The sequence below is a fragment of the Vipera berus genome (genome assembly GCF_964194415.1).
Source record: "Vipera berus genome assembly, chromosome: 1".
In the NCBI taxonomy this organism is placed as follows: Eukaryota; Metazoa; Chordata; class Lepidosauria; order Squamata; family Viperidae; genus Vipera; species Vipera berus.
Genome location: NC_138202.1, coordinates 181,759,713 through 181,786,342, shown reverse-complemented (window position 1 = coordinate 181,786,342; position 26,630 = coordinate 181,759,713). Strand labels below are relative to the sequence as shown.

General features: G+C 38.1%; 1 protein-coding gene across 2 annotated transcripts in view; it reads left to right on the top strand.

Moving 5' to 3' along the window:
* The window catches only part of ERBB4 (erb-b2 receptor tyrosine kinase 4), a gene marked incomplete at both ends in the record, with an annotated part of 1,087,596 nt that overhangs the window by 850,377 nt on the left and 210,589 nt on the right, over window positions 1–26,630 (top strand). For both annotated transcript variants that reach the window (XM_081313989.1, XM_081313990.1), the window contains 4 exons: window positions 1,086–1,218; window positions 6,188–6,281; window positions 6,845–6,999; window positions 16,186–16,260. In XM_081313989.1, the coding sequence (XP_081170115.1) occupies window positions 1,086–1,218; window positions 6,188–6,281; window positions 6,845–6,999; window positions 16,186–16,260 (457 nt within the window). The remainder of the gene's footprint in view (window positions 1–1,085; window positions 1,219–6,187; window positions 6,282–6,844; window positions 7,000–16,185; window positions 16,261–26,630) is intronic.

Sequence of the window (26,630 nt, the reverse complement as noted above, 5' to 3'; positions counted from 1 at the left end):
TTTGGGGCACAATCTGGGTTTGTATCTACTCCATATTCTCACTTTGGCATGTCTTAACATAATGATTTTTAAAATCCAAATTAGTGTTGACTTTGTCATACCACAAATATCCATGCTACCCAAATCTCAGTTTGTGTTCTTCTAACTCCAGAAGTCTTCTATTTCTCAGCAATAGCCACTGTTTCATAAATACCATTCTGTCAAGACATTTATTTTTATCACAGAATTTTTCCCAAGAATGACACTTGTAATTTCTCTCATCTTAACATGCCTTTCTTAATGTCATTCCATGTCTTATTTCAAAATAACATACAATTCATGTTTGCCATAGTGATACCCAGTTATTTTACCCATTCATCAATTCTTTTTTATCTTCTATTTTCACATTTTTTTTGTTTTCTATTTTTTTTTCTGTGTAGAATATTATATATACTGTATGCCAATGAATATTACCTCAGTGGCAATATGAGTAAAGGGAAAATTCTGAATACCTTTATAATAACTTAATTCTCTTTTATGACTTTTAGTCAAACATATTCCATCTGTTTCTATATTATCTCCACCTAAAAATTCTTCAGCAATATTTCTGAAACAGCTCATGATGCCACTAATACATTCTTATTATCCAGGATGATACAGTATGTTAATTCCAAGCCTTCTGCTCTCTAGACATAAATGTTTAGTTAAAGAAATTAGGAAATAACATTTCAATTAGTAGATCATTTCATGCCATAGCAAATTTTAAACCATTTAAAATAATCACAGATTACATATCACATTAAAAAAAATCTGTACTGTTTCAATTTAAAACGTTATTAGTATTAATGAGTAATATTAAATAATCCTCTGAAGAGGTGTGTTCTCGTAATCTTTTTCTACTGCTGATAATAATCCAGTGACCATAAGCAAAATATTTTAATGTACTAGCCCAAGAGCAACCTTTGTTAAAGCAAGAAGAAATTTCTCCTGTCTATTTCTCCCATTTTTATTGTATGGATTTAAGTGGTGGTGATAGAACTAAGCATTGCACGTGCCATTTAGTACACTGCTTATTATGAATGATTGTGCCTGCCTTTATTTTACAGCTGCAGAAGGGATGATATGCAGCCATTTATGCTCAAAAAATGGATGTTGGGGGCCAGGGCCAGATCAGTGTTTATCATGTAAACACTTCATCAGAGGAAAAACCTGTGTAAAGTCTTGTCACCTTTATGAAGGGTAAGTCATTTTTCCCTATAGGCTTTGTTTGTGTGTGCATGTGTTTATATAATTATGTTCATAGGTTTGAAATTACTAATTTTTATGTTTTGGTAATAGAAGAAGCCATCTGTCATGCAGCAACTGGTAAACATAACTTGTGCTAGTCAGCAGCATCTTTTATGGGAGAATCATGCAAAATAATCTAAGATATTTCAATTTGAAAAGTTATGTATATAATTGTATGTAACTGGACTAGAGCATTGACTGCAGGGGATGGCCACGAGGCAAAACAATTGGTCATTCTTTTGAAAGACACCAAGCTGGAACAAGGAAAAAGCTTGTCCAGTCCTTGTGCTTTAAATGGAAGGTTGAAAAGCAGCAACACTGTATAAAAAGAGTTGACTGGTACTTTAGATGGGAAATGTTGTGCAACAGATTGGAGAAGTTTGATCTCTGTCAAAAGGAAGTCCCAAGGAACTAGTGAGGTTATCTGGTTCAGTCTCCTGAATGCATATAGGGTTGGACTAGATGACCTACAAAGTCCCTTCCAAATCTGTTATTCTAACTTTTAACTTCATATTCCCTTGTTTGAAGGAGGAGGGAGGGGAAACTGCCTCAAACCATTTCAATGCAGCTTTAAACCTAGTTTGTGCTCACAACAATTTTGGACACCAGACAAGGCTGGGGGCTAGACAGTGGAGAATAGTAAATTGTGAGAAATAGTTTGGGTCTGAGGTTTCAGTATCAGCAATATACATATCTATCACATTCCAAGGAGACTGTCAAATTCATAATTAATTGTCTGGAGATAATGTATTGGAAATGATTTTTGATCTATAAGCCTGGACTGAAGGGGTTTTAGCTTTTAATATTGTTTTAATTGTTGGGCTTAATTAATTTAATCTATTTTAATTTTATACTATTTTTATATTGTATTTTATGCTGCCCTGTAAACCGCCCTGAGTCCTTTGGGAATAGGGCGGTATAAAAATTTAATTAAATAAATAAATAATAAATGAAACTGAATTCTGAAATGACAAAAGGAATAGAATAGAATAGAATAGAATAGAATAGAATAGAATAGAATAGAATAGAATAGAATAGAATAGAATAGAATAGAATAGAATAGAATAGAATAGAATAGAATAGAATAGAATAGAATAGAATAGAATAGAATAGAATAGAATAGAATAGAATAGAGCAGGACCTTGGAGGTCTTCTAGACCAGCCCCCTGCTTGAGCAGGAAAACCTACACCATATCAGACAAGTGGCTGTCCAGTCTCTTCTTAAAACTGTCCAGTGATGGAGCACCCACGATTTCTAAAGGCAAGCCATTCCATTGGTTAATTGTCCTCACTGTTAGGAAGTTTCTCCTTAATTCCAGGTTGCTTATCTCATTGATTAGTTTCCATCCATTGTTTCTTGTCCTGCCCTCTAGTGCTTTGGTGAATAATTTGACCCCCTCTTCTTTGTGGCAGTCCCTCAAACACTGGAACACTGCTATCATGTTGCCCCTGTTTCTTCTTTTCTTTAGACTAGTCAAACCCAAGTCCTGCAGATGTTCTTCATATGTTTTAGTCTCCAAGCCTTTGATCATTTTAGTTGGTCTTCTCTGAATTTTTTCCAAGGCCTCAACATCTTTTTTGTAGTATGGTCACCAAAATTGGTTGCAGTATTCCAGATGTGGTCTTACTAGGTTATTCTCGATCAGTAGACTTGATCTCAGATTTGGAATTCAACTTCTGCTGAGTTGGGTAGCACTCTCTTTGAAAACACTGTTTTGTAGATTTTTCTTATTCCCTCTGTCCTTGAATTAGCTGTTCTTGGTAGCCATGGGTGCTTTTACCAAGATGAGGCTGATTAACCAGTTATGTCTTTTAGGAATGTTGATCTGGTCTATTTTATTCCAAATGGATCATTGCACTCTACACAGGGCCACCTTTGAAGAATATACGGAAGCTAAAATTGGGTCAAAATGCCGCAACACATTTGTCAATATACAAATATACATAGCTTTCAATTTCTTTCCAATAGAATTCCAACTGCTCTTAGTGAATTTGAGAAATGAGAAAACTTCCTCATGCCATTTATTGAGGTCAACTCCAGGTCCCTCTAGTATGAAAGAAAGCCTTTTCAATATCTGCATTTAGGCAAGGAAATTCCCTTTTCTTCTACCCATGTCACTTCCTCCCTGATAGTCTTATAAAACTGTTTTTATCAGTTTCTGATTTTCCCATTTCTTATTCTTCTTGATGTACATGTATGTGAAATGCTGTACCTAACTGCTGTTTTTATGTAAGGGCTATAAAAGAGAGTCTGTATCCAAAAGATATATAAAAGAAAACTAAATTAGTATCTGGTAATCAAAACAATTTCTTTGAGAGAGTTTTCTTTTCAGGATCTGCAGTAAAAACCTTTTGGCAAAATTTCACTAGCTATAATTGTAGCTGAATTCCTTTGGATTTAGAAGAACAGCTCTGCAAAAACAACAACAACAACAACCACTTATTGCAGAATAGAATTCCAAACAGTCTTAATCTATTGCTTCATAAATGTCCTCCTTGGTTTTTCCTTTCTACCTCTGGTTCACCATAAGCCAGGCACTTTTAGTTGCACTGTGGTGGCCACTTTCTTGCTGGTGGAGAGACAGGGTGGGTGAATGACAAGCCACGCACATTCTTATCATAACTCTTAAAAACTCTAAAGTGGCATTCCTTTCTGCCTTTCCCCACCTGAAGGATATGGAGTGCTTACCTTTAGCAACATGATAATATCTGTACATTGAACAAGCCTACAGAATAGAGATATTACCATATGGTGTCAGTCAGCCAAAAGGAAATTCTCAGTGATATTAGGAGTGAGAACAAAATTGCACATCTCTCCTTAACAGCTGCAAAGCAAGGAGACAGCTGCTAGGGACAATGTACAGATGACAGACAATGTGAAATCAGAAAGACCTGCTCTGTGGCAAAGCCTCTAGCACCCCCTGGGAGGAGCCAGAAAACAAAGGAGGATGAAATCAGACTGAGAGTAATCTGTAAAACCTGGAGCTGACAAAAACACTAATTCTACCAATTGGGAAACAGGTCAGATATAGTCCAAGAAAGCCAAAGACCTGATTGAAGCTAAATTACAGCATGCTATATTGTGAATCTATTGCATGGAAACAAACTATATTTTTCTTGAGAATTTTCCTTTTCCAACAAAATAATGCAATAATAGTCAGTATCATAATTAATGAAGTTCACAATAATTTCCTCACAAACATCCACTACTACTCTCATATAACCTTTTCTTCATTTTTTGCAGAAGAATTGGAAGCAGGGATTTTAGTGATGCCATTATTAAAAAATTTCCATTGAAAGTTGAAGAAATAGAGACATCTAGGTCTTGATTACTGTGTTGCTCCTTTTATCAGTCCTCAGTTAATACACTGAAGTTTGCTAAAATCTGTTCTACTGTCATCTCCATACGTAGTCAAATATCAAATATGATAGTAGTATTTTAGTAATGTAATTTTTAATTCTTTGCCAATATTAGGATATTAATGTATGACACTTTTTAATCCCTGTTGCACTGAATTTTAATCTTAGATAAGTTGGTCTATGGCTCTTTTTATAAATTAATCTATACTACATGGTGTCCCCACAGTAACAAATTACTTCAATTGGGAAGGCACAGGCTCACAGATACTTCTTGTTTTTTCCATAATGTTAGATTTCTGAGATCAAGAAAATATTGGGTTATGATATTAGTCCCCTGTCTACAATTGATTATAGTTCCCATTTCACTAACAGACTCAGTGGGTCACGTAGAAGAACTCTAGCATCTCAACAGTATGATTCTTTTCATCTGATTGTCTTTAACAACTAGGTAGTTAATAGACCACTCTAGCTTTGAATGCTGAGTCAGTAGGTTATATGCATGCCTGGTGTTCTGTACAACCCCTGCAATTATTCCCAGGATGAAAGAACAGGAAATGAACATCCAAGTGCTGTTCCCACTAATAACACTGACAACTGTTTTCGCTTCCAAATATATGATTTATATAACTTCAGCTTCCCCATTATTTCTGTGCAAGCAGCATTTTTTAGATGATTTTTCTTTCTTTCTTTCACAAAGGAGTAATTTGTTAGAGGTCTTTCAAGTGTACCAAGGAAGTCATCAGAGATAGAGGAAACCCTAGTGGTTGAAATTAGATCAGATATGTATAAAATGCGTCTCTTTATTTCAATAGATGTGTTTTTCCATCTCCAGAATGTTTATTTATTATTTAAAATACTGATATAGCTTCCCATTTTATATCGAACTCTGGGTAGATCCCAATCAACAAGGGCATACTGCATGTTTGTATAAATAGTATGAAATATTTTAATATCCTTGTTTTTACAAACAGTGAATAAACTTAGCAGTGCATTTATGTGCACATTTTCAAAGCTGACTCGCTTTCTTTGTTTCCTACATCAACCTTCACCTCGCAGTTTGCCGAACAGAAACATGAGGGGGGTTGGTAAATTTCTAGGGAGGGGGGAGGGATAAGGAATGCATGAGAGCCATCTGCCGCCAGAGAGGAGATAGGCACCAAAACCAAGTTCTCAGGGCTGCCAGCCTGAGCAGATAGTTTTCCAAAACAAAAGTACTGAGTGTAATTGGTGGACAATGAACTGTGGGCAGCCCAGGGGTGAGAAAAGGGTTTTACCTATGTGGGTTTTCACAGGGAAACCTCAGAGCTGACTTTGCTTCTGCTGTGCCTAAATGGATCTTTCAATAAAGTTTTACTCTTGGTAGTTCCTACATGCCATAAATTTCTTTTTTTGGATGTGCCAAATGTGACATTTGCATGTTAATCCAGGGATGGGGATATAATTAGAAAGTTAACAAAGAGAAGGTATAGTTGGAGGAATAAGCACGTTTGCTAGCAGAATAAACAATCATGTCAGAAACTGAAGTTGCTCCCCGATTCTTAAACTGCTTGTTATTTCTCAGGGAATACAGAGAATTTGCAAATGGTTCAGTTTGTGTGGAATGTGATCCACAGTGTGAGAAGATGGATGGAAACAGAGTAACTTGTACGGGGGCTGTAAGTACAATCCATATATAATCCAACATATAAGCTGGTTATTATAGAAGACAGATTTGTTTTCTTTTTTTATCCTTTCTTCCTTTGTAAATTTATTAATTGTCCTTATTTGCTAGGTTTATATACATCCCTTTCTTCCATGAGCTCAGGACAATGTACAATGCACTCTTTCCTCATAATTTTCCCTACAGTTACAATCTTGTGAATTAGATTAGGCTAAGAGCATATGGCTCTCCCAAAATCACCACCTAAACATATTGTGCTTAGGATGGATTTGAACCTGGATGTCTCTGATTCTAGTTCTAATCTTAGTGACAACACTGTGCTGAAGCTATACATGTTCCCATGAAAGTTTTGCATGGGTGAAAAGAAATACAGATAACATCTAATGAAGTATAACATTGATCTGCCTTTGTGAAAACTCCTGACATAAGTCTTAAGGCAATATGGGTAGTGCATCCTATGTCAAATATTACACTTACCTGATGTTTCTTAGAAGCTCTTGGTGAATCTCCAAACTGAAAAAGAAATGTGGATATTTTATGTTTCTTCTTTTTATATAGGGACCAGATCATTGTACCAAATGCTTTCATTTTAAAGATGGCCCCAATTGTGTTGAAAAATGTCCTGATGGTGTACAGGGGACAAACAGCTTCATATTTAAGTATGCGGATGAGGATCGTGAATGTCATTCTTGTCATCCAAATTGTACCCAAGGGTAAGTTTACATTTATTGTACATATGTTTTTTTAAAAATCATTGCTACATGTGATACTTTCAATCAATTTTGCTGTACCACTTAATCTCGATGAATATGGCAAAGCTAAGAAGATGATAGACCAATATCTTTATTGCAATACTCTCTCGGAGTCTGAGTTACCACACCCTTTACAATCCCTTTTCTCTCTTTTGCTCGAATGGGGGAAACAGGCAATAAAGATCATCTGCACTAAAAGAGCAAAAGTATGCTTTAGTGTGTGTTTTCCTTAGCATATTAAGAATGCAGCCCTCCCCTAACTGTCTTTATGTTCAGCTGGGAGATAGGAAAGTGAGTAGATCTACCTTCCCTAGAAGGATAGTGCTACTTTCCATGTGACCTTAATGAAGAAGACAGATAGGTCACATGAAGAGTTGCATTCAAGTTTGTATAGATAATAAGTGTGGTAAAGATGTGCTGCCTTGCTTTTTAACTGAACTTCAGGTACCTGCATGTGAAGGTGAAGGTCACAGTTGACCCTTTTATCTATATCTGTGTAATGTTTGTACAAATGGTTATAATTTTTGAATACAGGATTTTAAACAGGTAAATGGACTGAATCCCTGTTTTTCCTTATGTTATTATAAAATGCAATGCAAAGCAAACCGGGCCTAATTCACCATGGCACCAAAGGATGCACATCTTCTCTTCCATCCTATTTCCCTTTGTATTGTGAAACCTCAAGATTTGGAGGCTGGGGTTAGTGTTAACTAGAAGAGAAAATTTTCCCCTCCTTTTGCAAAACCTTTTAATTGGATTTCACAAATCAACTATGATTTATAAATAAGAAATTTATCAATAAAAATAGAAGCTTAAAGTTGGAAGGAATCATTAAATTCATTTCTAGTAACCCAGTCGTCTTTGTTGCCCTTCTCTGAATTGGTTTAAGGATTTCTATGATTTTTTCTTGCAATATGATGCTAGACCTGGAAATGATATCAATGATGGGGTGTGACCAAAGCATAATAGAGTTGAATTATTTCCCATGAATTGGAAATTATATTTCTGTTAATGCAGCCTAAAATAAATCTGCCTTTTTTGCAGCCACTTCATACTTCTGACGCTTATTAAATGAGATCAAGTACTATTAATTTAAAAATGGAAAATCTTTTTAACACTGAAGTGCTACCAAGAATTCCCAATCCAATAGTTGTGCATTTGATTTTTATTTCATAAGTGAAGAACTTTATACTTATCCCTACTAAATTTAATTCTATTACTGTCAGCCCAATATTTTTCAATCTAGCATCCATGAGTTTTTTTATTACCTACAGATCTAATAAGGATTCCCTCTACCTCTTCATCCAAATCATTAATAAAAATGTTGAACTGTAGATGATCCAGGACTGATTCTTGTGGTACCTCATTTAGACACTTTTTCCAAATTGATGAGGAATTATCAATCAACATTCCATGAATATAAATTTCAACCCATCTTTTAATCTACTTACTTGTGATGTCATCCAACCCACAGTGAATAATAAACATCTCTTGGAGTACTTTGTCAGATACTTTGCTGAAATCCTGAGGGGCCCCAGTCTCAATACTGCCCAGGTGCAAGTTAAAATCTCCAAGAAACATAAACTTGGGAGCAGCAGGAGTAGCAGCTCCACTTGTTCCCTTGACAAATTTATGCAGACCACTTTTAATTACCACATTGTGTTCAAGATACTTCCATACTGGGTTTTTTTGTTATCTGCTCCAGAATCTTCCAAAGCCTGGATGTCATACTGACTGGGTCTGAAGTTTGCTGAATCTTTTTTTTATCACTTTTTGAAGATGGGGCATTTGCTCCAGTCATCCGACAATTTGTCAATTCTCCGGAATTATTTGGGAAAGTAAACAAGAATATAGCCACACCATCAACCAGGTTTTCTTAGTATTTTAAGATGCAATTCATCTGGTCTTAAACTAATTGAAAATAAAGATAGGGTTGGTTAAATGTTAAAAAGCTATGGTTAAATGTCCTTAGCTTTAATTCTGTCTTTCCATTCTGCTCTCCGCAGTTTCTGAATAGAACACCTAGGTTTGTTAAACAAGGCTGAAACAAAGTAAAAATGAATACAATAGTTCTGCCTTTTCTATTACATCCACTGTATTAGCATTTTGCCATTTTTATTGAGCAGCTGATGTACCAATCTTTATCTTTTCCTTTCATTTTTTTAACATATCCCCCACAAACCCTTTTTTGCCATTAGAATCTTGACACCAATGTTGCAATGTCAGATGATCTGTCTGTGGTCTTCCTTCACAGACTGGCACTTTTCCCTTTTTGCTGTATGTGATTTTCAGATCTTTACTAAGTTTTTTATTTAGCCACACTGGCTTTGCTTTACTTCATTTTTTTCTGTACACTAGAATTATTTTCAATTCTGCTTTTAATATGTTTTTCAAAAGTTTGAACTTTGTTTAAGAATTCTCCTCAATCCTCTTCTTTTTAACTTCTCCTACCATCATTGCCTATTCAGGTCACTCTGTATTTTTAATCCTCACCTTTTATAAAGTCAAAGATATGAGTTTGAATATCTTCAGTTTTACAATAGTTTCTCTTGGCAACAAGAACTCAGGTTGTCAAAACCCATTCCTATTTCATTTCTATCTATCCCCTCTGACCGAAAATCAAATCTCACCTTTCCCTGGGTTCTGCCATACTCCCAAGGGGGAGGGGGGATGTTCCTGCGGGTTTATTGCCTCTGCTTCCTCTATCTGCTACAATGTAAACTTTTGCTTTTGTTTATTGCCTCTGTGTCCTCTATCCGCTACAGTGTAACATTTTGCTTCCTGCGTTATATCTCTCTCTGAACTTTCTCTCCCTAAACTGTCAGCTAGAACAAGGGAGGGGATAAGGAATGTAACCTCCGTGCCTGGTTTATTTCTACGCTGTCAGAGGAAGGTGTGAAGAGCCACCGAACCACCACTGTGTGAACCAGAGACGGGCCGATGTTATCTCTCCTTTTCCCACAATGGACCTAACACCTGGGGATTGGCCATCCCACACTGGCTGGGTGGACTATGGGGTGGGGTCTTGATTGGGGATACCTTAACCTATTGTTCTGTGCAGGAAATCTCAGATCTTGTCTATTACGTCTGCTATCAACTACTCTTAATAAAAGTTCCTGATGGAAGAAATTGCTTCCAAGAGTTCTGCTTTCTTAAAATGTGGGATTGAAGTGGGTCCTGACATTAGACAGGATCTGAGATTATGTCATCACCTTCCCCCAGTCTTCCTCCTACTTTCACATCCTCAGCTAATTCTAATTCCTAGAGTTAGAGAAGTTGAATTAGTGTTGGTTAGAATATCTTTACAAAGGCAGTGAAACATCCACACCTATATTGTTTTTTTCCTTCTTCAGCAACAGCACCATATTAATTGAATAAAGTGTTATCAAAATAGAAAATCATTATATCTGGCAACCAAATAATCTGCAAAGGTTTTGCTTTTAGGCATCCATAATTAAATTTCCACTTCAGTTCTTATGATACATGACTTGTGTTTAATACTCCTCTCCTAAATCTATTAAAATGGCTCTTGTTTTCAATGAATGCCCCTTGTGTGGAAGTATTCCCAATGCTTCTTATGATGAAAGTTGGCACAGATACAGGATCTCATTGGTATTTATTCAAGATCCTTCTCCTTGGTTCTGATTACCATGTTTTGGCATTAATGTTCACACAGCAGATGTCATGAAACATCATTGAAAACAAAGTACCCTTTTCCAGAAGACTTCAATGGAATACATTTCAAAGGATAATACTGGTGCTTGAAGAACCAAGCCCTTTTGTAGGAGTACTTTCTGAATGAATCATTTTTTTAAAAAAGCTTGCTGAATTTGATCCAGGTATCAGCCAAATGTGTTGATTAGAAAAGGGTGCACAAATAATTCAGTCAGTATTAGCCACATTTGGAAATGGAAATCAGAATATTTTTAAAATAGTGCTGAAAGTTAGAACCTGCAAGTTCTAACTATTGTGAATTCTTTCTCAAAGTACAGGCTAAGAAAGCTAGAGGGGATTGTGGTTTATGGAAGCTTTTCTTCTCTGTCAACACTTGTGAGTTTTGTGCCCTTTTTTCTTAGTTCTTAGTTCTTAAAGTCCTTCGTTCTTTAAGTCTTGTAGACTAAACAAAAATAAAAAGTTATCAGAGAAAGAAAACCAGTAACTTGATTTCTATTTTACCATACCTCCATAAACTTCTCAACCATCAGAACCTGTTCTGCCATGGTGCACTTGACATATAATAACAACATCTTTTCCAAATCAAGCTTCACTCCTGGTGATTTCATAGAAGTGCCTGTGCCTATTATCTTGGCAACAGTACAGAAGGTATAGAGAAGAGCATTTTCAAATCCAAAGAATTTTTTTTATCACTACAATAAGTGAAGCATGGCATGCCAGCAGGTGAAGTTGTGTGACTTCTGAACATTTAATATGGACCGCTTGAGTTATTCTGCAATGAGACTGTTGGGTAATTTCTAACAAAAACCAAGAGACAACCAACAAATTAATTTTGTAAAATAATAATTCACAAGAGGCTTGTATTGTTTTGCTGCTAAAATTAAAGCAGTAAATAATTCAATAAAATGCTGATGTCAACAGCTGTTGCCATTCAAAACGAGACCTTTTGCTGGTTTTGCAGATCTAATTACAACAGAGCTTTTAGGGAAATTAAACTAAGAATGCAAAGATATACCAGAATTTGTGGTAGACATAACTTGTATTCGGCCCTTTAAAATCTGAGTTATACAGTTAAAAATTAGTATTCCTACTGGGAAGGAAAAAAAGGTATTTCAGAGGGGCTTAATAATGGAAGATAGTTTTTTATACCCTAATTAATATTAGTTCTCTTCTTAAACTTTAAAAACATCTGGAAATAAAGAAATGTAACAATTGGATTTTTTTCCATCCTTCTTTCATTGCAATAGGAGTGGAAAAATCTTTACTTAATACATGCCTTTGTCTTAATTGTTAAAAATACAAGTAGCAATAAAAATATTGGCTTAAATTCATTGGTGAGTTTAATTCAGTTCAGGTGGATAAAGCGGAAAATTATTACAGGCAAATATCTTTATTCATCAGTACCTTGTCCTTAGTGGCTTTTGGGCAATAATACACACACACACACACACACACACACACACATATATATATATATATATATATATATATATATATATATATATATATATATATATATATATATATATATATATATATATATATATATATATATATATATGAAACCATGCTACCATGCTTCTGATATTTCCCCTACAGACATTTTATTCTGATAACCCCTTCTAATAAAATTACACATACATTTTGAAGGGTTGCCAAGCTACCAAGCTATGGAAAAATGAATTTTGTCAGTTGTCTCTTCCAAGCACCTACTGTAAAATAGAAGCAAAAATATATTCTGAAACAGACATTTTGGCTTTTGATAAATGTGATTCATAATAACTTTCTGATTTTTATATTAAACATGAAGCAAATATATTATCTTGTTCAGAACAGGCTATAGGTATCATTAAAAATCACCTGCTTGTATTAATGCCAGTAACTAAGCAAAATAAGTTTGTGACTACTCTTTTTTTAAAGCTATTCTTATAAATACACCTCCTTTAAAATGTGTCAATGTACCATTCAGTATTGATGGGGAATTTAAGTAGTCATAATGCATATCTAAGATGCTGGTGGGTTTGTTTGTTTTTTTGCTTTATTCCTCCTGTCCTGGCCCACTGGGTTTTAGTGATCTGTGCCCTGAATAAATTAATTTACCTTCATTTTATTTTCTTATTCATAATTTTTCTTCTTCATGGCTTTTTTTTTAGAATAAATGGAAACAGTGACTGTGATGGGATGTCTGGCTTGATTCAGAATAGGAATGATGGTTAAAAAAAGTCAAAATACTTCTCTATATGATCTTTAATTCCCTGCCGTAGCTTGGCAACTGGAATGAAATTGGTATAAAAAAGCCTGTTCAATAAGTGCACAGTGCCATTGCCACATCATTCCCTACCAGCCTCATAAACAACTTTCCAAGAAGATGTTTGACCTATAAATACTAGAAGCCTAAATACTTAAAGCAAAGGCCTTTGTTTAGGATCCCCTAAAAAGTAGGCTGAAAACCCTTTCTTTTATCAGAGCATTTTAGATTTCAAGAGAGGGAAAGGAATTCCTGATGATATTTTTGTGCTCAATGGGATGCTGAAGAGGAATTCATATTTCATTTGGTGCACCATGAGGCTTTCTCATTTTCATGGGTAATGTGACTGTCCAGGATGCATAGGAAAAACATTTTTGTGCCAAAAATTAAAAAAATAAAGATTTTATCTGAAGATCTCAAAAGAATGAGAACTCCATCCAGTGCTTGATTTATGAGCCCAGATCAGCTGTGAACCTAGGCACGGGGGGGGGGGGGTTGGCTGAGGTACACTTGTCATTCAAGAAGTCTTGATGGTTTTCAGAAGCTCTGTTGTTCATGTCATTGGATGTGAGATCCTTTGGCTGACAGTTAGACTCTATAGGACAATGGTTGCTCTTATACTGGTCTCTCTCTGCTATGCAACAGCATCCTTTCCAATTTGCTTAAATTTGTTACTGGGTTAGCAGCTAGGTCCCTGAGGTTACTATATCTTGGGAATTTTAACTTACCCCATGGCAGGATATAGTCTGAGGCAGTTCAGGAGTTAATGGCTGCCATGAAAACCATGTATCCACATAATTAAGAGCCTGTCTTGCTTTCTGGAGGGCATACTAAATCTGGCTTTTCTCTCAGAGTAGTTGCAATGTTATTTGATAGTGGAGGGCAATACCTTCACCCGTGAAAGAAAGATCATTGCCTTTTGTTTTGCTGAAGTTTCTTCAGGCTGCAGAGAGACTAGAACTCATTAGAGCATTCTGTCCGAGGAAATTAATGGATTTGTCTGTCCCAGGCAACTAATAGCTTCAGAGGAAATGTGGGGTTTTCTCTGAGGTTCTGATGGGCATTAAGGCAAGGATTTAGTTAGCCTAGAATGAATGATGGTCATTCAACAGCTATATTTAAGGAAGGTCATTCCTTCTCCTTCCTTGTTGGGAAAGGACAAGTCACAGCATCATCTGGAGGACCCCTATAGGAATATTCTAGCTAGCTGATATATTGAGATTTGCTCATAGTTCCACTGTGACTGGACAAGTCTTGAGGTATATAGTATTGCAAGTTTAGCTGGGATGTTTGAACCCACTGCCTTTTTGTTAGAACCAAGATTCCCTGGTGAGAGGGGTGCCCTTTCTTTGGGTGTAGCTCTGGTTGGTGGGAGAAAGGAGAGATTGAGTCTGAGGTCTCTAACCTGTGAGATGAGGCCACTGGCTGAAGTCATTTGATGGCATAAGATGATATACTCTTTTACATGTTGATTCTGGGCTCTCCAAATGCTGCTGTTAGATGCCAGGGTGTAGAGCAGACTTGGGCATTTTACAGCCTGCGGGCCACATTCGGGCATTTGTCTATCCCTGTTCAACCTCTGGCGGGGGTGTGTGTGTGGCAGACAGAGGCCATCCACAACAGTCCCACTTTTTCATGTGGCCCCTTGGGAAAATTAATTGCCCATCCCTTGTATAGAGGTTATGAGAGGATCAGGATGGATGGGAACAAAGTCGAGCTCAACCCTAGCATTTGAGCCATTGTGGGTATTTAATTTTGGATGGGTTTGCATTTCCCCATTCAGGAGTGGTATATAATGTGGAGATGACAGCTCTTGCCAAATGGCTATTGCACAGAACTATCTTGTATGTTAGCTGTGCCTGTTCCTGGACTGGAGAGGCCACCTATCAAAACAATAACTTGTGCCTTGGTCACTTTATGTGTGGACTATTGCAAAGTTTTGTACATGGGGTTACCCTTGAAGATCCCTTGGAAGCTGCAGCTGGTCCAGAATACATCAATGCAGACTGTGTGCCAGACTGTTGCTTCATGAACTGCACTGGTTACCAGTTAATTTTAAATGCATTTCAAGATGCTAGGTTACCAAAAATAAAGCCTTTTATCTATAGAAGCTGCCTGCCTGAGTAACTACCTATCTCTGATCATTTTTGCCTGTCCTATACAATCCAACAAGACCTGATTTGCATCACGCTCATTGAACCATATCACCTGATGGGGGTTAAGGAAGTGGGCCTTTTCATGTTGCAACATCTGTCCTCTGTAACAATATCCCCCTTAGAACCTTAAGGGACTATCTTTAAAAAGTGCTTAATAACCTGGCTTTTCCCCAGACCTTTGATTAGCGTGAGTGGTGAGCCTTTGATATATTTTTACATGTTAATCTGATGGTTTTATTCTTCTTGACACAAAGATACTTCTTATCTTTGTTATGTTGTTTCTTACTAAATGTTGTACGCTGTACAGAGCACTTAATGGAGTTTGATAGTATTATAAATGTGTTCAATCAGTTGATCAATTAATAAATACACAAACTGGGTGAACATAATTACTTTTTATCAAGCCTTTATAGAATCTGCATAATTGAATGGTAGTTATGCCCCTTGAAATAGAGAAAATGTTATCTTTTAAGCCATAACTGTATCACAGACACTAATGACTGAATTTATTGGGCCATTGTATTAAGGTACCATGTACGTAGATCCTTGCCTTGGCAGGTGAAACTTGGCTCTGATCATTTTTACACAAATCCACAATTATCTGTACTGAGGTAAGTAAGTAACTGAAGAACCACAATTTGTAGCCACAGTGATTTAGCCTTGCAATTTTACGAACAGCAGAGCATCACATGAGGCATTTTGAACTGAAAACCATTTGAAGCAACGGCTTCATGACAATTGAGGGATGGAATATTGTAGTCAACTATTTTGAAGAAAGAGAAAATGGAAGGGGTTTGATGATGATGATGATGATGATTCTTCTGCCTATAAAATGCCTAATGCAGTTTTCTCTTTCTCTCTTCTCCCTTCCCCCACCTTCCCCTGGATTTGCGGCAGATGCGTGGGCCCACGCCTCGAGGACTGCATCGGTTTCATGGATAGGTACTTGCTGAGCACTTGCTCCTCTTGCCACACCTCCCATGTTCCATGTGTGCGCAAAGGTGCTGGTGTGTGTGCATGGCCCCTGTGAATAGTGAATGATCTTTTCTGTTCTGTAATTGCCTGCAGGTGTAGAGGCCCCACTAGGCATGACTGCATTTACTATCCGTGGACACGCCAGTCCACATTACTGCAGCACGCTAGGTAACATCAGCCATCCCAACTTTTTGTTCTTTCTTTGTAAGGAGTAAGCTAATCACATCACCCAGTTTAATGAGCAGGACTCTAAATTTGTATCCATCCATTCAAGTCTTTTTGGGTTACTTTCCATACTATTCATGCTTAATGAATTAAATTAATTTAAGCATGTACCCTCAAACATAAGATTGCAGTTCCCACATGCTCTCATGATTCTTTTGGAATTTGAATGTTAAAAATATAATTTTAGTGGGGGTTTAAATGATATTGTGTAAGGCAGGCTGGAGTCCTTTAGAGATTCCATACCCTGTGTTCAAACTACACTACCTAGTAGGGGAGGAGGGTAGAATAAAATGTGTTGCAACAGCACTACTATAAATAAATGTATAAGTATTTTTCATGAGAACTAGTATCGTGTAGTGGTTAAAACATTAGAATTGAAACCAGGTGACAGTGAGTTTGGTCCTGTCTTAGGCACAAAGTCAGCTGGGTAATCTTGGGCCAGTCACTCTTTCTCAGCCTAGGAAGCAGGCGAAAACAAACCACTTCTGGAATCCTACCAAGACAACTGCAAGAACTTGTCCAGGAGTTGAGATTGAAAAATAGAATGGATCTTTTCCGGTTATATGTCCCAAACTAATCAAACTGGTCAATGTGATTTTCTGCCTCAAATATTCTGCACTAACCTTAAGTCTGCTGAAGTTTCTTTTTATTTAGATCAACATCATCTTGTAAAATGTAATTTTTTAATCACTTATATTCAGATATAATAGTAAAAAAATAGTTTCTGAAAATATTGAAGGATTTATCTTATTTATCTGATAGTTCTTTAGAGCAGAGTTCTCCAACCTTTCTGGGCTCGCAACCAGAGGGAAGGAAAGCAGCTTCAGAATTGGTGCATACATGCGTGCATGGGGCCACACACACTGGTGCGGCACTAGCGGTCCCGTTTGTGCATGGGGCATGCACTGGCACCGTGCATATGTGCAAACAGGCACGCACTCCCTGTGGTGGCTAGCGGCCCTGTTCATGCATATGCAAATGGGCCGTGCAACCCACCTGGGCTAGCAGCGCTTGTTCGCACATGCACAAATATATTTATATATTTATTATATTTATTAAATTTTTATACCGCCCTTCTCGCGAAAGACTCAGGACAGTGTACAGGGCAATAAATATCAAAATACAGAGTACAAAAGTTAAAAAAAACATTAAATAATTATGCCCGATATAATACAATAGTTAAAAGCCATGTTAAAACCCAAACCCGAACCCATCAGACCAGGCCGGCTTGTTCAAATAAATAGGTTTTTAGATCCCGTCGGAAGGAGCAAAGGTCAGGGGCCATCCGGAGCTCAACCGGTAAGCGGTTCCATGGGTCTGGCGCACCCACAGAGAACGCCCTCCCCCTGGGGGCCACCAGTCAACATTCTCTGATCGGAGGCACCCTGAGGAGGCCCTCTCTGTGGGAGCGCACTGGACGAAGGGAGGTTGATGCCGGCAGCAGGTGTTGCCGTAGGTAATCCGGGCCCATGCCATGTAGGGCTTTATAGGTCATCACCAGCACCTTGAATCTCACCCGGAGGGCAACTGGAAGCCAATGCAGCTCGCGGAGCAGAGGTGTAACATGGGAGTATCGGGAAACCCCCAACACAACTCGCGCGGCCACATTCTGCACCAGTTGAAGCCTCCGAGTGGTCCTCAAGGGCAGCCCCATGTAGAGAGCATTGCAGTAGTCCAAACGAGAGGTCATGAGCGCATGGGTGACTGTATGCAAGGCATCCCGGTCCAGATAGGGCCACAACTGGCGCACCAGGCAAACCTGGGCGAAGGCCCCCCTAGTCACAGCTCCTATATGATCTTCTAAGGAGAGCTTTGAATCTAGGAAGACCCCCAAGTTGCGAGCCCTATCTACGGGGGGTAATAACTCACCCCCATAGTAAGAGATGGAATAATCTGAATTTCCCGAGATGTCGGCATGTACAGCCACTCAGTCTTGTCAGGGTTGAGCCGACCAGATGCAAGATTATTTGACCCAGGAAGAGAAACCAACAAATTTCAGTTCTAGGACATTGTTCCACTCAATGAAACAAATACATAATTATAACTATTGCTTAGGCTTGGAGATATAGGCAAAAGGAATATGTCCTACTAAAGTAATGATGGCTTACTTCTGATCATAGAATCAGGCTAGGACCTTACTAAAGTGACCAGAAGATTGATATTTATGAATGGGAATTAGATTGGTGATTTTAGTATGCTTATTTAATAGTAAAATACCACATGTCCTACCCCACTGTTGTCCAGGAATATATACAGTAGATGTCACTTGAATACACACAAGAAATGTACACTGACCCATGCTAACAGATAGACTTGGAACATTAAAGGTAGAATAAATACAGGAATAATCTCCTATTAGCTAGCAATAGTAAGGAATCAGATATGTCCCATTTTTGCCAGTAAAGAATTCCCTCTTACAGAACAACTGGCAGAAAATGGGCTCATCAGCTCTTAAACCTGCATTGGAAGCACATGCCAAGAGAAAAGAAGAGAGGAATGGAGACTGTGCCAGAATTAGTTGGCAATCTTTGGTAGTTTGGCAGATGGCTTCTAGCTTGCTTATTGTTGTGTTCCCTACTTACTAGCTGTTCCAAGCTTTTGCCATGCACTTATTATGTTCATTTTTTGAATGATCATTTTAACTGTACTGGGAATGAGTTTTATTATCACTCATTGTTTGATAATCATGAAATACTGAACTGTTGAATACTATAGTGATGAAGGCTGGGATTTTTAAATAGTCAGAATGTTAACACAGAAAGCATCACATATCTGCCTTCAGACTATTTTGGATTTTGCAGTCCAAATCTTTGCTCAAAAATGCAGTCTTCTATGGCCCATGCTGGGTTTCAAACACATATTCAGCACATCTGAATTTAATGAAAAGGAGAGCTGTATTATATGTCACTTCATTTTAAATTAATTTACCTAGATATATCACTATGTATTAAAGAGGCTCAAAATATAATCTTCAACAGCTTATAGTATAATTGCTATAAGGCAAGACTTTGTTTGCAGAACTACCATCTATAGTGCTAATACAGCACCATCAATCTGAGTTACAAATAAGTGGTTTCAAATGGCATCCAGTTCGATGATACTGGAAGCAACTCAAAGATGTGGGATAACTACTAGGTTCATTCCACCTGTCCTCCCAGTGTACATTATCCGTTGGTACCAGAAGACAAACTGAGGCAATAAAACTGAACAAAATTAATAATAATGATTATGTATGAATGCAAATTTGAACGAGAAAAGAAATTGAGAGTATGTACTTACATATGCATAGTGGCATCTCCTTGTACTAAATTAATCATTTTGTAGAATTGTGCAGAACCAGGAAGAAATGCTGTTTTTCTTAAATGATTTTCAAGAGAATTACATGAGCAGATTCACTTTCCCCTCATTTTAATCCAGATCATTGCAAAGATCTAATAATGATTGTGTAAGGTCCTGCCTCAGCTAGTACTCCCAAGAAAACAGAACTCTTGAAACAGGCATTGTTTCAAACAGGAACTTTTATTGGGAGACAGTGATAGCAGAAAAGCAAAGCAAGATCTAAATAATTCCAGTGTAAATCATTACAATAAAATACCCCTATCCAAACCCCACCCCAGAGTCCAACTGTCCAGTTCATTTCCAGCCAATCTACAGGTGTTAAATTGTTATGGAAACTGGAGCTGATAAGGGATGGTTCCCAGGTGTTTCAATGGATCTCTCAGTGGAGTGGAGATAAGGCAGATGGCTCCTGGAACATTCCTTCCCCAAAGAGATACAACAAAGTTTAGAGAGAAAAGAGTAAAGGAAATACATCCGTAAGCCCGCCTCCCAGCAGAGCAAAACCTACCCCCTACCATCAGATTGGCAGATCTCCCCAAAAAAGGATTGAAGGGTTTTCTGACAGATTGCTTCCTTAATATCTGGAAATGGCTTAATCCAATACTTCACTCTTAACTCATCAGCCCACTCACCTATTGTACAGTGCTGTAATATAAGAAGGACAAGGGATGTGGGAGCAAGTAGTTTATTAATCCTTTACTGTAAAATATTAGAAACTTTTACCATAAAGGAAGAGTGAGAATATTTCACTTTACCATAAACTGCCCAAACAATTTAAGTGATGGCAAGGCCAATGACGCCTCATGATTAAAGTTAAAAATTCAGACACTCTACTCTTTCAATTGAAGAACCAAGGCTTGGTTCTAAAGAGGAAAATAAACAGGAAAAAAGAGAAAGGGGGAAGAGGGTGATACCTCTACTATGTAGGATTTCCCAAAGCAAACCTATAAGTTTTCTTCTACCCTCTTTCATGAATGAGGAGTGAATATTTGAAATAAACTTAAAGTCCCCTTTTATAGTGATTTCATGGGCTGTTTCCTTGGCAACAGGATGGGAGAAGTTGGCCCTTGCCATCTTCCAGGCTTAAATCCCTTTAAGCACTGGGATTCCCTGGAGACCTCCTACTTGCAGATTAATCCGGCTGGCCCTGCTTAGCTTCCATGTCAGTCAGCCAAGGGCTGTCATTGCTGATACAATGAATATATAAAATGGCTGCCTTATGAGACCATTAGCCATGATTCTATCCAGGAGACACATTCCAAAGTTTATCTCTGTTCTGCCACCTGAGATCTTTTGTCACAACACTATTCTTGCAAGATTTATCTTCTGCTACCTAGGGATGGCTTAGTCCTATGAAATGTATAGAGGTCATGCATAACCATTGCCTTCCTGGTATGTTATAGTAAGCACCTGGAACTTCATTTGTGTACCAGATGAAATATCTTGAGCCAGAAAGTGATGCGATAGTCAAAGCCTAGCAGCCCAACTGAAGAGCTCATTCATGACTATATTTTGGAAAAAAACCAACAACTAACATTTCAGCTTTCACAGCAAGTGTTCAAGGTATAATTAAGAGCAAAAGAATCTATAAAATGAAAGAGAACCATTTCGCTTTTTCTGGTAGATAAGCAATCATATTGTGGCAGATGTAATCAGCATAGGGATTTTTTAAAAAATATTTCCTTGTCTAATCAGATGTATGTATTGATTTATATCCTAACTAATGGTTCCTCCTTATTTTCCACATATCCCCTTTTAACTAACAGGAACTAATTAGCCAAGTCTTTCCCACAGAGAAGTGGTTGGGTAAAACTGTGTGGATATATTAATGCTCTTCATCCTTTCTTCCAGTTGAACAAAAGCACATTTTGTCTTTCGTATCACCTTTTACAAATACCAAGCTTTCTTTCTTTTGTTGATGGTGTATGTATACAAAACCTAATTAACAGCAAATCCTTTGTAAAGCAGTGAAACCTTTTCCTTCTTGTTTTTGATAACCACTTCACAGCAGGATTTCATTATAATTTCACAGTAACTCAGCAACACAGAATACATGATAGGGGAAAAAAACTTGCCGCTAATAAGTTCTGCATTTTTGTAAATGACTTAATTTTTATAGCACTATGCTTTTCTGTGTCGATTACAGTTTTCCATATGTTCCACTTGTTTATAAGATAATTGTACTCTATATAATTTAGTAAAAAACTACTTAAATGAGGTTTTTTAAAAAATGGCAAAAATAGTAAAAGTTTCTAAGCTGAAATGAAATAATAGACTTTTAATTGGCAAAATGCTAAAATATTCTCCATTTACAATAAGTTTTTTGTCAAAAGGAGGCTGAGCTCTACCACCTGTTTATTGGACCCCTGCCCTTCCTGGCTGGTTTATTCAGCTCAGGAGGAGACACGAGGCTGGTTCCAGGCAGTGATATCTGCTTCTTTGAGCGAGGGTGTCTTTCCCGCCACCTTGAAGGAAGTGGTGGTGAGACCCCTTCTCAAGAAGCCTGCCCTGGATCCAGCTATTTTGAATAACTATCATCCAGTCTACAATCTTCGCTTTTTAGCGAAGGTTGTTGAGAGTGTGGTGGCGCATCAGCTCCCTCTGTTCCTGGAAGAAACTGATTATCTTGACCCATACCAATCGGGTTTCAGGCCCGGGTACAGCACGGAGACGGCATTGGTCACAGTGATGAATGATCTCTGGTGGGCTTGGGACAGGGGTTGTTCCTCTGTCCTAGTCCTATTAGATCTCTCAGCAGCTTTTGATACCATTGACCATGGTATCCTGCTGCGACGTCTCAGGGGGTTGGGAGTGGGGGGCACTGTTTTGCGGTGGTTCTCCTCCTACCTCTTGGGCCGTTCGCAGTCGGTGTTGATGGGAGGGCAGAGGTCTGCCCTGAGGTCTCTCGTTTGTGGAGTTCCTCAGGGGTCGGTCCTCTCTCCCCTCCTGTTCAATATCTATGTGAAGCCACTGGGTGAGATCATTTGTGGTTTTGGGGTGGGGTATCATCAGTACACCGATGATACCCAACTTTTTCTTTCCACCCCAAACCAACTCAGTGATGCCCTCGACGTGATGTCCCGTTGCCTGGAGGTGGTTCGGGTTTGGATGGGGAGAAACAGACTCCGACTCAATCCTGCCAAGACTGAGTGGCTGTGCGTACAGGCATCTCGAGTGAACCATTCTATTCCATCTTTAATGATGGGGGTGAGGTGTTACCCCCCTATCAATAGGGCTCGCAACTTGGGTGTCCTCCTGGACTCGCGGCTCAGCCTTGAAGATCATATAGGAGCCGTGACCAGGGGGGCTTTTTCCCAGGTTCACCTGGTGCGCCAGTTGTGGCTCTATCTGGACCGAGATGCCTTGTGCACAGTCACTCATGTGCTCATGACCTCCCAGTTTGACTACTGCAATGCTCTCTACATGGGGCTGCCCTTGAGGACCACTCAGAGGCTTCAACTGGTGCAGAATGCAGCTGCGCAAGTTGTGATGGGGGCTTCCCGATACTCCCATATAACACCTCTGCTCCGCGAGCTGCATTGGCTTCCGGTTGCCCTCTGGGTGAGATTCAAGGTGCTGGTGATGACCTATAAAGCCCTAAATGGCTGAGGAAACACCTGCTACCGGCATCAAGCTCCCTTTGTCCCGTGCGCTCCCACAGGGAGGGCCTTCTCAGGGTGCCGCCGGCAAAGGATTGCCAGTGGGCAATCCCCAGGGGGAGGGCCTTCTCTGTGAGCACGCCTGCCCTCTGGAACCAGTTACCCATAGAGCTTAGGACTGCCCCTGATTTTCGTTCGTTCTGCCGGGACCTGAAGACCTGGCTCTTTGAGCTTTCCGGCCAGGACTGAGGATTTTTTAAATTTTTTAACTTATTGTAATTGGGGTTTTAATCAGAGTTATAGGGGTTTTAGATTTTAATTAAGGATAATTTAATCTATTTTAATTGTTATTAATTTTTGTATTGTAATGTTGTTTTAATTGCCTTGTGAACCACCCTGGGTCCTACGGGAGAAGGGCGGTATATAAGTTTAATAAAAAAATAAATAAAATAGTCAAATAATCAAGGATTATGATAACTGTAGCCCACATGTAACCTATCTCAGAAAAACAGTTCAGCAATTAGAATATTTATCATTGAATAATCTAACTGAACAAGTGACATGACTGAAACTGTTTTCATCAACTTTGCAGATCCCTCTTTCAATTTAGATGCCAAATTAATCCCTTTTTTGAAAAGATTAAGTATAAATTATCTTGCTACGTTATGATTTCATTTCTGTAAAAAAAAGCCCATGATTTTGAACATTCACTAACTACTACTCTTAAATTAATATTAGAAAAGTGAACTTTAGAAGTCAGTGATAGCAGTAGTGATATTTTAAAAATAATGTAGATGTTGCTGTTGAAGAAAATGCCTTGTAATTTCCCCAGATATCAATACCTTTCTTCACAGAGGGACCAATACCCTGCAAAGCAGAAAAGGAAACAATCTGGTCATTCTGTAGTGAACAAACAGTTTATTTATTTCATAGACCAGTGGTAGGCAACCTGGAGTTATCTGATGCTTTGGTCTATATTTTTGCTTTAGGCTATATATCCAATTATTGTGGATAATACACATTATAGTACAAAATATCTAGAGGGCACTATGTTACCTGCCTCTGTATAATTCTATTGTGGTATCAACATTGTTTTAAATCTCTGTGTCCTCAGGAATGGATCATTTTCAAGTTAGCTCTTCTATTTTCTTTCTGGTTATTTTGGAAGTGGTGGCAGTGGGGAATTTATGTAGAACATAACATTATATAGAACACTGAGACTTGTTATTCTAAGCTTAATGTTTTACAGCTTCATTTAGCTGTAATTACAAACAACACCTGAAAGGAAAGCATCATTAAGAAGAGAAGAAATACAAAATCTGCTGCTTGGGAATATTCCCAGATTCTCTAGTGCCTAAATAACAAAGACCCAAGAACCTCCGTAGATGAACTTACGTGCTAAGCCTAAATTTCTGCCACTGTTTGCAGTTTCATCTCAAGGAAGACCACCTGTTCTGAAGAGCCCTACTGTTTATTAAGTTGAGAAATAGGACCTATTTTTGAACATAAATATTAGCTTGCACAAAATATCTTTTCGCTGTGGGAATAGCTGTCAGTGAACTTTGGATCAGATACAGTGGCAGAACTAATATACCCAAACCACAGCATGTTTCTTTTTGTAAAAAGGTAAACAGATTTTGTGGTTGCTTGCTTGAGTTCCTTTTAAAGTCAGCAGGGACCATGTACAATCTTTTAATGAATGCAAGCTTCGTCTAGCCTGATATTTACAGTCCCAATTTTGAGATCAGAGCATAGTGGAAAAGTTTATACTGAGAGATAGATATATTATCCTATACTTCTATAGGATATAATTTTTATGTGCTGCACATATCTGAGTCCTTTCGTTGTTCTGCAGACACCCATTTTATGCTTATCCCTTCTTTTCATAGGAAGAATTACATAATTACATACACATGGATCTACTTGGAACAACTTGCTTTATGTCTCATGCAGTTGCTCTAGGCATTGTTGAATCAATGCTTTTCTTTTCCTCAGTTGTGGAGAAAGAGAGAATTGATTATGTGGATTGACTGACAGACTACAGGAAACTTGATCCCTGCATTATATTTGATAATAATTGCTGATATTTTGGCTTCTGTATCATAGAATATAGATAAGGTTTATACAGACTATTTTAGTAACTACAATACTATTTTTTATCTTTCCTATCTCAAATGGCAGGAAAGTATTTTTCAAATTTGTAGTCAGAGATGAGTTGACTGATACACAAAAAAGGGGACAGTTGCCTATCCTTTAATACAGAGGTCCCCAACCTTTTGGGCACCAGTGACTAGTTACGTGGAGAGACGTTATTCTGTGGACCGGAGAGGGTGTGATTTTGTGTGCTGCCTGCATCCCGCGGATAGGGCTTGTTTGTTTGTGCGGACCAGTAGCTGGCATGCCATGGCCCAGTACCAGTCCATGGACCGGGGGTTGGGGACCCCTGCTTTAATAAATTTACCTAATTTTGAACCCAGAAATACCCCTAAATACCCCTAAAACTGACATTCATTCTTATGACCCTATCACCTTTGGGGAAAATTGATGTCAAATTCTTAAATCATCTTGCTTGAAGTTCAGTGGAAAATATCCTTTGAATAATTTCTAGCTGTGTGATTCTTCTCCCAATGCTAGTGAGTGTTATGTTCGATATCAGCATTTGATGTGAAAGGGTATTACAGTAGCAGTCAACCTTTGATGATAATGGAGAGCAGACATACAACTGCATCGAAAATTTTATAGAAGCAGGCATAAAGCATTATTTGTCTGCATTTGACAAATATTATTCAACTATAGAAAAACCTATAATAGGATTTCTCCTTTTACTTTCTTCACCTGCAGGAAAGTGCATACATTGCACCTCTGCTAAAAGAAAAGGGGTTCTAGGTTGTTGTTTTTTTCTTGCTTCCCATGGCATCTAACCTAAAAACATCACCTGATAATAACCGTTCTTAATCATAAAAAGAAGTATGACCATGGTCTCCTTCTGGGAGCATGTTTATAAAATTCTTGGGGGAGATTACATTACTACTATATCCGGCTTGGATTATATACAATATGGATTATATACTGGTTCTGCATCTCTGCCTCTGGTTGAACCGGTTGTGTAGTGGAAATCCTAACTTGGACACTGTAAGAGTTTGGATGGGGGAAAACAAACATAGATTTGTCTCTGATCTATGAAGTTGGTAGAAGATACCAAAGCTTGGTTTTAGTTTAATTCTGGAAAATACCAAAAGATGGAGCGGCTGTGGATTCAAAGGCTTACTGCACCCAGAAATATTTTATCTTTAATTCTAGATGGGGTTATACTTCCTCATATAAAGTTGACTCTCAATATGTGGGTTCTCTTGGACCCTTAATTCCTGCTGTAAC